Source organism: Telopea speciosissima, chromosome 2 (genome assembly GCF_018873765.1).
Source record: "Telopea speciosissima isolate NSW1024214 ecotype Mountain lineage chromosome 2, Tspe_v1, whole genome shotgun sequence".
Taxonomy (NCBI): domain Eukaryota; kingdom Viridiplantae; phylum Streptophyta; class Magnoliopsida; order Proteales; family Proteaceae; genus Telopea; species Telopea speciosissima.
In genome coordinates, this window is record NC_057917.1 from 983,801 (window position 1) to 998,804 (window position 15,004).

The following is a 15,004-nucleotide window of genomic DNA, read 5'->3' on the forward strand; positions in this document are numbered from 1 at the left end:
AGCAAAAAGATTGATTTGCACAATTGAGAGAGGGAAATTGCTGATTGGAGTCTCTAATCACAAGTTGGCTAGAGGCCATTAACCGTCATTCCACCATCAACAGAGATAACCTGGCCAGTGATGTATGAGGCAGCAGGTAGGCAAAGGAATGCCACTAGGGAGGATACCTCATTTGGCTCTCCAGGGCGCCGAAGAGGAGTTCGAGAGACTAGCCATTCAAAAAACTCTTTGTTGACCAACTACAAGAAAATATGCAAAATGAAAAACATCATTAAGAACAAGTTACCCATGGTTACAAATGCACAAAAGCAAAAAATACTAAAGCAAAGAGCACAGATCAGAGAATTCAATAAGTTGGCCAAATGACCAAGTTCATGGTGTCCTCAGTACATTTACTTGGTGACCTTAAAACCAAGAAACTTCATAACTACAGCCATTAATTTTGAAGGATCACAAGCAGTATTTAAACCTCGCCTCAAGGATGATCTGATTTGACTGATTTCCTATATGCCAACTTGGTCGAATCCAAGCGATACTGGTTGAATTTGAAGGAATGAGGATTATCATAACCATTTTGGATTGGCCAATACATGTGATCGAATTGTGGTTGATCAACAAAGAAAGACTGGGATTGTTAAAAGTCATCCTATTTATAGTTGTAGTTGCTACTTGCTACAGATTACATTCATTAAGAACATGACAAAAGTAAAAATATAAAATAGAAGCCATTATTTCAGGAGGAATAAGATTGCAAAGAATATGGTTGGATAAGAAAAAACTGATGGGGCAAAAAATTTTACATTGGGTTCCAATTCTAATAGCTCTTAAATTTCTGCATACGAGATTTCTAGTTGATCTTTAATACAGATTGGTGATGGTCTTGTCCTTTAGGGCAGAGGAAGTGGCTTTTTTTCTTATTTATTTTATTTATGTTTTACTTTCCTTTTCATCCTACCCTCCACCCTGGTTTTCCATACCACAACCCCCCCCTCCCAAATCAAAAAAAGGGGGGGGGGGGGGGAAAGTTGAGGCAAAAAAAGTTTCAAATGGTTGATTGTTTTCATACATATAAGCGGTACCATGAAATAAAATTCTACTGGAGTACAAGAATAGGATCCCCCACTATCTAACAATTTGCATCATCTCCTCCAGTTCATATTTCCACAGTTGGAAAAGATTATTTATTTCTCTACTGTATGTTGAAATATATAATTGGACATTAGGCCAGAACTTTAGATATCTCTCCTGTTGCCCACAATTGATTTCCAAATCGAAGACCAAAAGCCCAAGAGATTGACCAAACCATATCATCATAACAAGACGAACAATTTTGAGTTCTCTGTAGTTTGCATATACATCAAACAGCATGTGGCAGACACTTTTGGACATGGGATGGACGTCACATGTGCGTCGCAAAAACATAATTTTGAGGAGAACAAAAGAGGAAAATACAGAAAGGAACCAAGAAAAAAGGAAACGAATTAAGCAATAGAATTTTCTGTGGTGCAATGGTTATGTGTTCACTTATCATAGAGTAGGTTGCAGGTTCAATTCTTCAGTTAGGTAATTCACTGTTCATTTTTGAACTATGGAAACTATCGAACTGAAATGGGCGGTTCTCAGAGAAACGGATGGTTCATGAAAATAAACTGGTTTGATTTCGGTTTTCAACGATAAGAATTTGATACGATATGGCTCTAGTTTGACCACCGGTCCAGTTTTAACACTAAGGTCTCAAACATCATAAGATAAAAATTGCACATTAGCAGGATGAGAATAGTTTACATGATCCGGAAGTGATAGATTGATATGCCCAGGTGCAACAGAGTTGCTCCTAATATTGTCTTTTGGCCATTCACAGGCCAAGTTCTTCGTAAGTTGATGAATTGCTCCTGAAAAAAAATAAATAGATCATCTCACTCAAATCAAACGCTACAAATTTTTCAACTGTCAAATTTCTCATAGATGATAATAGATAGCATTGGTTTAGGTGTATTACCCATGTTTACTGCATAAAAATTTCCAATACCAACTGCCACGACACCAGAAACGGAGGAGATGAATACAATGCTTCCCACTCCTGATGATTTCAAAAGAGGATGTGCAAGTTGGCATAGATGGAAAGCATAATCAAAGTTGGAAGCCATCAGGGCTGAATATTCTTCCGCAGTGTAGTCGATGGTTGGCTTTGCTATACTTATACCAGAATTGATTATCTAGAGAGAAGATAAAAAAGCATTGGTACCTTTATTCATCAAAAGAAAGAGGCTAGAGAGAGAGAGTTCCAATGATTTGAATAGTAAACCAGATCAATGGTCCTTCAAAATAAAAATGTGAAAACATGCTACTTGACAGAAACTGAAATTTGAGTCTCATAAAAAATATAAACCTTACCCCAAAACTATAACAGAACTTCCGGACAAATAGAACACAAGCTACCATAAATAGTCCAGGCTGTCTGGTCTGGTCAGTTGGACTGTTGAATCACTAACCATTAGATCAAGATGGTTCAGTCTCCAGGCCAATTTTTAAACATTAGGATTTAAGAATATGGTTAAAAACCTTTAATAAGAATCATCCCTTTGGTTCTTAGATGATCACTTGTGAGTATTCATTCGGTACTAGGCAGCAGTCTTAAGAAATAACAAAACAAATAAATAGCTACTTTATTTCCCCAAGTGGCTGAAGCTGGCAGGTTTCATAAAGTTTTGAGATTAACTTGGTGATGCATAAGAAGTTAGGGAACATTATGCCCTCATGGTAGCTCAATATGAAGTGAGCGGAGGGTGCCACATAATTATCCAAACCAGTCTATAGGACTGATGTGAAAATAAACTCTTTCTTCTGGAACATATGAGACCTTTCAGCTGGTCGTTTCAATATGTGATAGACCTCTATTGTCAACTCACAAGCTGGTTTTTCAGGTGCATGGTTCCTTTTCATAAAGTTTTCTGGGACTTTGCATCATTTTTTGTTACATTCACACTTTTTGGTTGGGCTATCTCAATTGTAATAAAATTCTTTAACTTATTCAAAAGTGAAAAGGAAGGAAAGACAAAAACATCACCATGCTTGAACAAACATCATCGAAGTCATGGATCATGTTTAACAAGTATCCGATATCTACAAAAAGGCAGGCTGTGTGTGTTTATTAAATACTGTCACATGGTAAAAAAAGCCTTCACCACAAGAACCATAGGTCACAAAGTAGATTGTTCTTTCTTTAAGAATGAAACAAAATCATATCATCACTGTATGTAACACTTGTGTAAGACTTAGTTGGGTTTGAGTTGAGTTGAGATCATTTAGACAGTATTAAACACATACTGGTTAAAATCTTGAAAACCTAAAGATAGAATTATTTGCTTACCACGGAGAATATCAACCAACACTGACCAACACTAAAATCTTGAAAACTTAAAGATACAATTATTTGCTTATAGCGGAGAACATCAACCAACATGGACCAACCCTAAAATCTTGAAAACTTAAAGATGAAATTATTTGCCTATTGCGGAGAACATCAATCAACACTGACCAACATCCCCCCACCCCAAAATCCAAAAAGAAAAAATCTACTTAAAAATTAGTCAAATAATTTGAATCAAGTCTATGTAGAAATCCAAAAACAGGGCAATTGGAGAGAATATTTCTCAACGTATAAGGCTATAAGCATTGACAAGTGCTTTATGCGGACAATCTCTTTCCAATTGAAGGCCCGAAGTACCCAAAGAAGAAAGAAAACGGAGAGAAAAACAAAACTTACAAGGATATTGAGCTTGCCATTGAAAACAGAGGAGACAATCTTCATGAGTTTCTCTCGTTGAGGACGAGGCGAAGTATCGAAAACCGACCTAGTAACATGGAAACCCTTTCTTTCCCAGATGATGAACCCAAATTCACACCAACCAATCAGAGATTGCCACGTGGCAATACTCAGAAGAGTGGGCCAAGACAGAGTCAGTGAAGCACCATCCACCAACACCCATGGGCGTGGACCTGGGCGCCAACCCCCTTGGGCGCGGATCCCTTCTCCGAACGCGTCATCCCCGGGCACGGCTTCCCCCAACACGTCATCCCCGGACAAGTCTCCCTCGAACACGGCAGTCACCACCACCATCAACAAGGCACAGATCGCATCACCAAGGCCTCTAGGCAGCCGCCTATCGAGTCACGTAGTCTGAACGGACTCATGCACCAGAAATCCCATCTACCACGTAGATGAGGTCTATCCACCAAGGACACCAAGTCTATCAGGACACTACTTCTTACAAGAAGACAACTACCAAGTCTATCAAGGACACCATGTCTCTCAGGAAGACGACTACCAGGTCTACCGTGACACCACGTCTCACGGGAAGACAACCTATCAAGGATAAGCCCTGCTACTCATGGACTCTATCACCTACGGCAAACACTCTACATCAACTGGGACTCTCCACACCGCCATACACTACTATAAAAGGTAAGGTACACAACCCCATCAAGGGGGACATCTTAACTCATATTGAATACTACTATTTATCTGTTTGCTCAGAGAGATCTAACTTAGGCATTGAAGAGTCCTAGGCCGGAACCATATCGATTCTCCTTTGTCATCCCAGGGTCTTTTGCAGGTTACGGCGCTCGAAGGACCGCTGAGCAATTTCTTGACTCAACAGATTGGCGCCGTTTGTGGGAACGACGCTAGCCATTACTTTTACTAGCTTGTTTCCATCACTGATCAATCATGGCACGCAGGAAGACCGCTCCCTCCACCAACAATGCCTCGAGGGAGGGGAATAGGTCACCTCCTCCAGAGAGTTCACGTCACAGGGTCAATGACCATGTCTCTCATGAGGAGGAGATCCTAGAGAACCAATAGGTTGAGGCAGCCAACCTCAACCCCGAAGCAGTCGCTGAAGGCGCGGAGCCAGTACTTGATCCCAATGCACCGGCCACTGTGGGTCAGGTTAATGATCTACAGTGTCAGATCCTCGATGACCAATGACTCTTCCCCGATTACCTCAGGCAGAAGGCGGTGACCCACCGTCGCAGACGAGAGCAAAGCCCCAGGAGATCACCTCCCAGGGGTGACAGGTCGGAGAGGCACACTAGGCAACAGGGAGAACTCTCCCAACATCTAAGGAGAATAGCAGACCTCCCAGCATGGTCGGACCGGGGGAGAATACCATCACACCGATCCGTGGTACCTAACCCTGAAGGGTCCATTAGGAGGTCGGTGTTTGATGGTCAACTAGAAGGAAGACATGCACCAGGACGAAGCCGGACTTACCGTGAAGAGAGTCCCTCGCCTTCACGATAAGATTCATCACGGCATGATTCCTTCCCATCTCACCAACAGTCGAGACGGGAAGGGACTTCCAGGAGAAGGCACGAACGGGGTCGGGATGAACAACCCACCAGGCTGGAAACGCGAGATGAAGAGCTAGACCAGAGACTCCACGAGCTGGATGAGAAATTGGAAGGGTTGAAGAAGCAGACCAAGGGAGAGACACATTCGGTACCTGGACAACACCCCTTCTCAGAAGAGATCATGACCGCCGCACTGCCATCTAGGTTTAGGTTACCCACCTTCGAACTCTATAGTGGAACCACCAACCCTAATGACCATATCAACTACTTTAATGGCATGATGACTCTATATGATGGATTGGACGTGGTATCCTGTCGAGCATTCCCTGCATCTCTCAAGGGTGCAGCAACTTCATGGTTCTCCCGACTACGACCACAGTCGATTGGATCGTTTGCAGAGCTATGCGAACAGTTTGTGACCCACTTCCAAAGCAGCGTCAAACAGAAGAAGACCACAGTCAACCTACTGAACGTGATCCAAAACCCTGGGGAGTCCCTCAAAGAGTATATTAGCAGGTTCACTAAGGAATCCTTGGAAGTCAGAGACTTGGATGACCAAACCCAGCATGTAGCCCTAGCAGGGGGCATCAGAGACATGGAACTAATTAAGGACTTGGCACGTCATGAGACCAAGACAATGAAAGAGCTCCTAGAGCGATGTAATGAGTTCGCCAACATGGCCGAGATAGTGCAAGCATGGAAGAAGGCAATTGAAGGCAAGGCCCAAGACAACAAGAGGTCAGCACCAGATGACCATAAAGATAATAAAAGGTTGAGGACTGAGCGTCCACAGGAGAAAGGCGATCGACCATTTGGAAGAAGTGATCGTCGATAAGAGAGAAGTGAGAGGGCAAGCGGCCCAGAGTTCACACCCCTCAACACCACCAGGTCACAGATCCTTATGGAGATCCAAGATCGTGACCTAATCAAATGGCCACGACCTATGTTGGCAGGACCTGAGAAGCGCAATCCTGATAAGTACTGCCTCTTCCACAAGGATAATGGGTATGACACAGAGGAATGCTATCAACTAAAGAGAGAGATAGAAAATCTCGTAAGAGCAGGGAGCCTGAACAAATACGTGAAGGGGAGACGTGATGGCCATTCGGGCCAAGGAGATCGAGGGCTTGACCGAGAAAGAGAACCAAGGAGGGAAGAAAGGAGAGCGGACCAAGATAGAGAAAGAGACCGCGCTGACGAGAGAAGAGATGCAGCAGAGCCAAGTGGCACCAAGGGAGCCCCTATCCTCACCATACTTGGAGGACCGGGGTAAGATTCAACCAGAAAATCCAAAGCCCACGCTAGGTTCGTGGGAGTAACGGAGAAGCCAAGCAAAATAGCAAAGATCGAGACGGTGATCTCCTTCTCGGATGCAGACTTGGAAGGCGTAAACTTTTTGCATGAGGACGCCCTGGTAGTACAGGTGGAGATAGCCAATCGACCAGTGCATAGGGTGTTGATTGACACAGGGGCGTCCGTGGACGTACTCTCATTAGAAGCCTACCGCCAATTTGGATTTGGAGACGATCAACTCAAACCAGATCCCACTTACCTCCATGGATTTTTGGGCACCACCGCCTCCATCAGAGGTACTATAGAGCTACCCGTCACCTTCGGAGAACACCCTCGACAGGTGACCATCATGGTAAACTTCATGGTCGTTAGGTCCGTGGTGTCATTCAATGGCCTCCTAGGGCAACCATCTCTGACGGCCCTCAAAGGCATCGTATCTCCAATCCACCTAAAAATGAAGTTCCCCACTGACAATGGTGTGGGTGAAGTACGAGGTGATCAGAAGAAAGCCAGAGAATGCTATGCCACCTTCGTGAAGAAGAATAATGGCAACACACGAGGGATGGCACTATGCATAGAGAATCTGGTCAGTGACCAGAGAGATGAATTGACAGAGAAGAGCGTAAGATCGGTCGAGGACCTAGTTCCATGGCCACTCAGCAAGGATGACCCTTCCAAGGTCATACAGGTTAGCTCACTGTTGAGCAACAAGCAGAAAGAAGAATTGGGACACCTCCTGCAGGCAAACATGGATGTCTTCGCATGGTCGACTACAGATGTGCCAGGCATATCCAGATCTATAGCAGAGCATAGGCTACATCTAAACCCGACCAGGAAGCCCGTCCAGTAGAAGAGAAGGAATTTTGCCCTCGATCGACAGGCAGCCATCAAAGAGGAGGTCGAGAAGTTGAACCGAGCAGGATTCATCAAAGAGGAAAAGTTCCCTACCTGGCTCGCAAACGTGGTCATGGTGCCCAAGCCCAATGGGAAGTAGAGGATGTGCGTCGACTACACTGACTTGAATATGGCATGCCCAAAAGATGAGTACCCACTCCCCAGGATTGATCTATTGATCGACACCACAGCCAGACATGAAATGCTAAGTTTCATGGATGCCTACTCTGGGTATAACCAGATCCTCATGCATGAAGAGGAAGAATCCTACACCGCCTTCTGAACAGACAAGGAGAATTACTGCTACCGTGTCATGCCATTCGGACTAAAGAATGTTGGGGCCACCTACTAGAGAATGGTCAACAGGATGTTTGAGGAACAGATTGGGCGCAACATGGAGGTGTACGTGGATGACATGCTTGTGAAAAGGGTCCAAGCCCATCAGCACCTGGCTGACCTAGAAGAGGCATTCACCGTACTGAGAAGAAACCAGATGAAACTTAACCCTGCAAAGTGTGCTTTCGGCGTGACGTCCGAAAAATTCCTAGGGTTCATGGTCTCAGTACGGGGAATAGAAGCCAACCCATCAAAGATCAAAGCCATCCAAGAGATGGCACCCCCAAGGATAGTCAGAGAAGTACAGAGGTTGAACGGAAGGATCGCCGCTCTATCAAGGTTTATGTCACGATCCGGAGACAAGTGTTTACCATTCTTCAAGACGCTGAAGAACCTTCGAAGTCCAAAAGACTTTGCCTGGACAGAGGAGTGCCAGAAGGCGTTTGAAGAGTTGAAGTTATACCTGGAGAACCCGCCATTGCTCGGGCGCCCAGAGCCCAATGAAGAATTACAGGTCTACCTAGCAGCAACCTCCGTCATAGTAAGCACAGTACTACTAAAGGAAGAGGGTAAAGTACAGAGACCCATCTACTATGTGAGCCATGTCTTGATTGATGCAGAGACCAGGTACACTAGAATAGAGAAGGTCGCATACGCACTGGTAATTGCGGCAAGGAAGCTCGGGCCATATTTATAGGCCCATACCATCACGGTCCTCATCGACCTACCACTAAAGAAGGTGCACCACAAGCTGGGCATCTCCGAACGATTGATCGCCTGGGAAGTTGAGTTGAGTGAGCATGACTTCAGATTCCAACCCAGGACAGCCATCAAAGGCCAAGCTCTGGCGGACTTTGTTACTGAGTGCACCCTACCAAAGACAGAAGCACAGGAACAAGAGGAACAGGATCGGGGATAGTGGGAGATGTTCGTGGATGGTTCGAGCAACGCCACAGAAAGTAGAGCTGGTTTCATACTTACCAGCCCTGAAGGATTTTGAGTACAATATGCTCTTTGGTTCACCTTCCCAGCATCTAACAAAGAAGCAGAGTACGAAGCACTACTAGCCGGACTCCGGGTGGCCAAAGCCATTCAAGTCACACACCTCTCCATCCGGGGTGACTCACAGCTGGTAGTGAACCAGGTGAACAGAGAGTTTGAGGTGAAGGATGAGCGCATGGCATCATACCTAGTGCGCGCTCGATAATTGATCGGGGTGTTCATGAAGTTCGAGATGGTCCAGGTTCCAAGGATCGAGAACGCGACTGCTGATGCACTATCTAGGCTAGCCAATGATGAACTCAAAAACCTGGCCGGTGCAGTATACGTAGAGATCTTACATGAACCAGCATACCAAGGGAAGCAAATTAATGAAATTGAGGAAGGGCCTAGCTGGATGGATCCCATACTCCATTACCTACAAAATGATGCCTTACCGGAACACAAGGTCGAAGCAAGAAAGATAAGGATGAGAGCAGCAAAGTACACTGTCCTAGACAGAGTATTGTACAAGAGGGGAGCCACAACACCACTACTTCGGTGCCTAGGACCTACAGGAGCCCAATATGCCCGGGCAGAGGTACACGAAGGGATCTGTGGAAGCCATATGGGAGGAAGGGCCCTAGCCTATAAAATCCTTCGTTAGGAAATGTACTGGCCAAGAATACAAGAGGAGGCCATCCATGTCAAGGCATGTGAGCAATGCCAATTGTTCACCCCAGTACCCCATCTACCTGCCACCAAGCTGACGTCAATACTCAATCCCATTCCCTTTGCCATGTGCAGGGTGGACATCTTAGGGGACTTCACGGTGGCATCAGGCAACCTCAAGTACTTGGTGGTCGCCATAGACTACTTCACTAAGTGGGTGGAAGCCAAGCTACTAGCCAAAATCACAGAGAACGAGATGGAGAAGTTCATCCGCGATGATATTATCTACAGGTTCGGCGTACCAAAAGTCATAGTCTCAGACAATGGCAAACAATTCAACAACCCCAAGTTCAGAGACTTCTGTCAGAGGTACAACATTGACTACCGGCCTATTTCGGTAGCATACCCACAGGCCAATGGACAAGTGGAGGTGACGAACAGAACCCTACTAGACAGAATAAAGAAAAGATTGGAAGGAGCCAAAGGGAAGTGGGCTGAAGAACTACTAAGCGTCCTGTGGGCATACCGCACCACAGTCAGGACACCTACAGGGGAAAGCCCATTCTGCTTGGCATATGGTACAAAAGCATTAGCACCAGTAGAAGTCCTCGCCATGTCACACAGGGTGCTACAATTTAACGAAAGGACCTACACAGATGGACTCAGAGCAAACCTAGACTTCCTGGATGAGGTACGTGAGAAGGCACTCCTAAGGAATGTGGCCTACCAGCAACAAACAGCAAAATACTATAACGCTAAGGTGCGCGAATGGCTATTCCATCAAGGAGACTTAGTCCTACGAAGGGCAAGCGCATCCCAGCCAAGGAAAGCTCTCAGTAAATTGGGAGGGACCATACATAGTTTCCAAGCAGATACGTCCAGGGACATACCGCTTGAAAACTCTAGGGGGTAAGAAGGTGGACCGTAATTGAAACTCAGAGCACTTGAAGAAGTATTACCAGTAGAAGCAACAATAGCAGCAGAAGTAACAACACCATCAACAGTAGCAGTAAAGTAGCAGTAGTAGTAGTAGTTGGCATTGTTTCAAAGACAATTTGAAAATTTTCATTCAAAATAAAGAGTTGCTTCAAGAATACCTGTCTTCCTCTACAGCGCAATTGAGCCACTACCTACCGAGGCTCTACGCCTAAGGCAGAACGCCACCATCGAGGCTTTACGCCTAAGGCAGTCTGCCACCATTGAGGCTCTAAGCCTAAGGCAGTTCGCCACCATTGAGGCTCTAACCCTAAGACAGTTCACCACCATCGAGGCTTTACGCCTAAGGCAGTCCGCCACTATTGAGGCTCTAAGCCTAAGGCAGTTCGCCACCATCGAGGCTTTACGCCTAAGGCAGTCCGCCACCATTGAGGCTCTAAGCCTAAGGCAGTCCGCCACCATCGAGGCTTTAAGCCTAAGGCAGAATGCCACCATCGAGGCTTTATGCCTAAGGCAGTCCGCCACCATTGAGGCTCTAAGCCTAAGGCAGTTCGCCACCATTGAGGCTTTACGCCTAAGGCAGAACACCACCATCGAGGCTTTACGCCTAAGGCAGTCCTCCATCATCGAGGCTCTAAGCCTAAGGCAGTTCACCACCATCAAGGCTTTACGCCTAAAGCAGTCCGCCATCATCGAGGCCACATGCCTAAGGCACCATGCCACACCCGAGACTATATACCACCAAGATAAGACATCCCTAGGGACCACCAACTATATGGGGTGGCACAGATACAAGAACCATCAAAGCAACAGGGATTAAATGCATGTCATATCAACATCACCAGAAGAAAAAGTCAAGTACATACAAAAGACACCATCGTTCAAGAGCACAAAATCAAGGAGCATCTAGGGGAGGAACGGCCTCCGATCCCGAAGGAGAGATCAAATCAGCATCGACAGAAGGAGCAACCCTCTCCTCTGGGGCGACGCCACCCTCCTCTGTCATCACTGGATCCTCCTCCTGGGAGACACGAGCCACGACAGTAGTCTCTGATAGCAAAGTGGTGACCTCGAGGAACCCTAAGAAATCATAGTCTGGGGTCCTCTCTAAGACGCGAACCGCCAAGTCCCTCATACCACCCTTGTATATCTCCTGGTTGAACTGGTGGAAGTACGCAATGACCGTCGGAGAACGCTGATAGGTCGATATGGCTCGCTCCTCGGCCGCAGACAGCTCTGCCTCATGCCTCTCCCTCAACATGTGAAGCTCCCCCTCATGCCTCTCCCTCAACATATAAAGCTCCTCCTCTAACTCCAGAACCCTAAAAGGGCTCTGAGCAGCAGCGGCAGTGGCCGCCTCGAACCCCTCCAAAGCCTTCCGCTCAAAGGGCCACAGCATCCTCGCGGGCAGCCTTGAGTCCCTAGACCTCCTTCTCCACGTTTTGTAAGGCACGCCGTATCTGATGGTCACGATGGGCATGGCTCTCCAATCGAAGTACCGCCTCAGTAGTACGGTGCTGGACCTACAATCCATAAAAGGGGCCATAAGTACCCAGGTATGAAGGAAACAACAACATGAAAGGGAAGGTGGAGGAGAAGAAGTACCAGGGGAGGACAACCCTGCAAAAGACTCCTCAACAGATCCAACCTCGACGGAGGATGGATCAGAGTCGTCAGACGAAGACATGAAAGGAAAAGGAAGTGAACCGACCACTTACTCAAAATGAAGACCTTCCAAAGCCAAACAACCAAGGAAAGAAGACGGATATAACTTACAACCATCAATGCGAAGCCAATAAAAAAAAAAAAAAAAAAAAAAAAAAAAAAAAGGGAAGGAAGAAATGATAAATATAGATGCTATATGTAAAGAGCAAGGAAAGAAGGGTGTGGACTGCGGACGTCGACCAAGGAGCGCAGACCACAAGCGTCGACCAAGGGGTGCAGACCACAGACATCGACCAAGGGGTGCGGACCACAGACGTTGACCAAGGGGCACGGACCGCTGACGTTGACCAAGGGGCGCGGACCACAGGCATCGACCAAGAGCGAGCGTGGACCTTGACTAACAGAGGGGCACGAACCAAGTATGTCAACCAAGGGATGCTGACCAAGGACGTCAACCAAGGGGTGCGGATCACAGACGTCGACCAAGGGGCGTGGACCACGGACGTCGACCAAGGGGCGCGAACCACGGACGTCGACCAAGAGTGGGCACGAACCACTGGAGTCAACCAAGAGTGGGCGCGAACTGCAGGTGTCGACCAAGGGGCGGGAGCCAAGGACGTCGACCAAGAGAGGGGCGCAAAATCAAGCAAGGCGTCGATCAACTAAAAGCGCGGGCCGCTACGGGTGTGGATAGCCTTAAGAATAATAGCTAAGCTCACCCTTTAGGCACATGAATGACTCGGGCGCAATAGATCAATGCAAAGCACAAGTAAGGCCAGGGGCACCCCTTCAAGCAAGCCACCATAGGCAAGGATGATGCCTAAAGGAAGTCAATCCAAAGCCAAATGCAACCTATGATGGCATAATATCAAACACATGGGGGGCACACAAAAGAGACACAAGATCCAAAACTCAAGTACAAAGGAGAAGGAGAAAAAGTTAGAAAGAGCGAGAGAAGGTGAAAAGCAAAAAGTGAAAAGTAAAAAGAGGACAAGAGTACATATATCTACAAAAGAAAGGAAAAAAGAAGAAAGGGACAAAAAGAAGGGGAAGGAGGGGTTCGAACCTATGACCTCTCCCTCACCAAGGTATTCACAAGCACATCCTCAAAGAAAAAATTATTCACAGAGAGCCCCCTGATTGATACAAGGCAACGGAAGTCTACTCTCTTGGGCACTCCATTCCAAGAGAGTGGGGGGCAAATGATGAACCCAAATTCACACCAACCAATAAGAGATCGCCACGTGGCACGACCCAGAAGAGTGGGCCAAGACAGAGTCAGTGAAGCACCATCCACCAACACCCATGGGAGCGGCCACCCTTGGGCGCCAACCCCCTTGGGGCGCGGACCTGGGCGCCAACTCCCTTTGGCGCGGATCCCTTCTCCGAACACGTCATCCCCCGGCACGGCTTCCCCGAACACGTCATCCCCGGACAAGTCTCCCTCGAACATGGTAGTCACCACCACCATCAACAAGGCACAGATCGCATCACCAAGGACTCTAGGCCGCTGCCTATCGAGTCACGTAGTCTGAACGGACTCATGCACCAGAAATCCCATCTACCACTTAGATGAGGTCTATCCACCAAGGACACCAAGTCTATCAGGACACTACTTCTTATAAGAAGACAACTACCAAGTCTATCAAGGACACCACGTCTCTCAGGAAGACGACTACCAGGTCTACTGTGACACCACGTCTCACGGGAAGACAACCTATCAAGGATAAACCTTGCTACTCAGGGACTCTATCACCTATGGCAAATACTCTACATCAACTGGGACTCTCCACACCGCCATACATTACTATAAAAGGCAAGGTACACAACCCCATCAAGGGGGACATCTTAACTCATATGGAATAGTACTATTCATCTATTTGCTTAGAGAGATCTAACTTAGGCATCGGAGAGTCCTAGGCCGGAACCACAATGGTTCTCCTTTATCACCCTAGGGTCTTTTGCAGGTTACGGCACTCGAAGACCACTGACCGATTTCTTGATGCAACACCAGACACGCAAGAAGTTGTTGAGTTCAACCTCGTTTCGAGAACAAGTATGCACGACCGCCCCTAGTTGAGCTAATTCCTCAATAATGGCACACCTACGACTCACAGACAGATATCATGAAACATTTTCCCTTAGTTACATTTTTAAGTCTCACAGGCATTTTCCATTCAAAACCCAAAAACAGTAGAAATTTTCTTTTTCTTTTTCTTTTGGTTGGGTTCTTTCTTTATCTGTAAAAGAAGAGAAAAAAAAAATTTGAAAAAGGAGAAAGAATATGAACCCGGTCCTATTATCGGTTCCTTCAGTAAAAAGAGCAGTCATTCCATTGAGTGACCACCGATCGTCCATAAACCTTCTTCTACCTTCAGTAGCAGTAGCAGTCATATCCTCAACTGATGAACACCAATCGTCCACATTGAAAATTTTCTCTCCTTCAGTACTCGCTTCTTCCGCCATTTTCACTTTGCAACTATTCTATTTTATTACTCACTCACTATTATGTTTGTTATTTTAAGATTTGCTACGTCAGGCACGAGTCGCACGACAGTTATATATCTTTCACTAAAAATGAAAAAGAAAGAAACATGTTCTTTGTCCGGGACACAGAGGCTGAGGCTTCTGAAATGACCATTGCACCCTTCTTGATCTGATGCCTACATACAGACTTTCATTTGCTAGTACACCCTTCTTGATATGATGCTTGTATACACATTCTCATTGGCTGGGGCATTATGCAGGAATCACTTTTCCGGGATAGAGGTCATTTTCAAACAAAAAAACAAAAAAGGAAACCAAGAGATCGCTGTCTGGGCGTAGGAATCATGCTACCGGGTAGCACTCCTTTTTTTCCCTAAAAAAACATGTT

The 15,004-nt window shown here is 46.3% G+C and overlaps 1 protein-coding gene across 1 annotated transcript; it reads right to left on the bottom strand.

Annotated features, from left to right (window-relative positions):
* Positions 1–38: 38 nt before the first annotated feature.
* On the bottom strand, positions 39–14,595 carry LOC122653099 (tropinone reductase homolog At5g06060-like). The gene is made up of 7 exons (XM_043847027.1): positions 14,492–14,595; positions 14,148–14,233; positions 5,828–5,840; positions 3,767–3,875; positions 2,000–2,216; positions 1,786–1,892; positions 39–239 (listed from the first exon to the last, which is right to left on the bottom strand). Exons 1-7 carry the CDS (start codon positions 14,593–14,595, stop codon positions 69–71), a joined length of 807 nt encoding a protein of 268 aa, XP_043702962.1. The 3' UTR covers positions 39–68.
* Between the last annotated feature and the right edge of the window lie 409 nt (positions 14,596–15,004).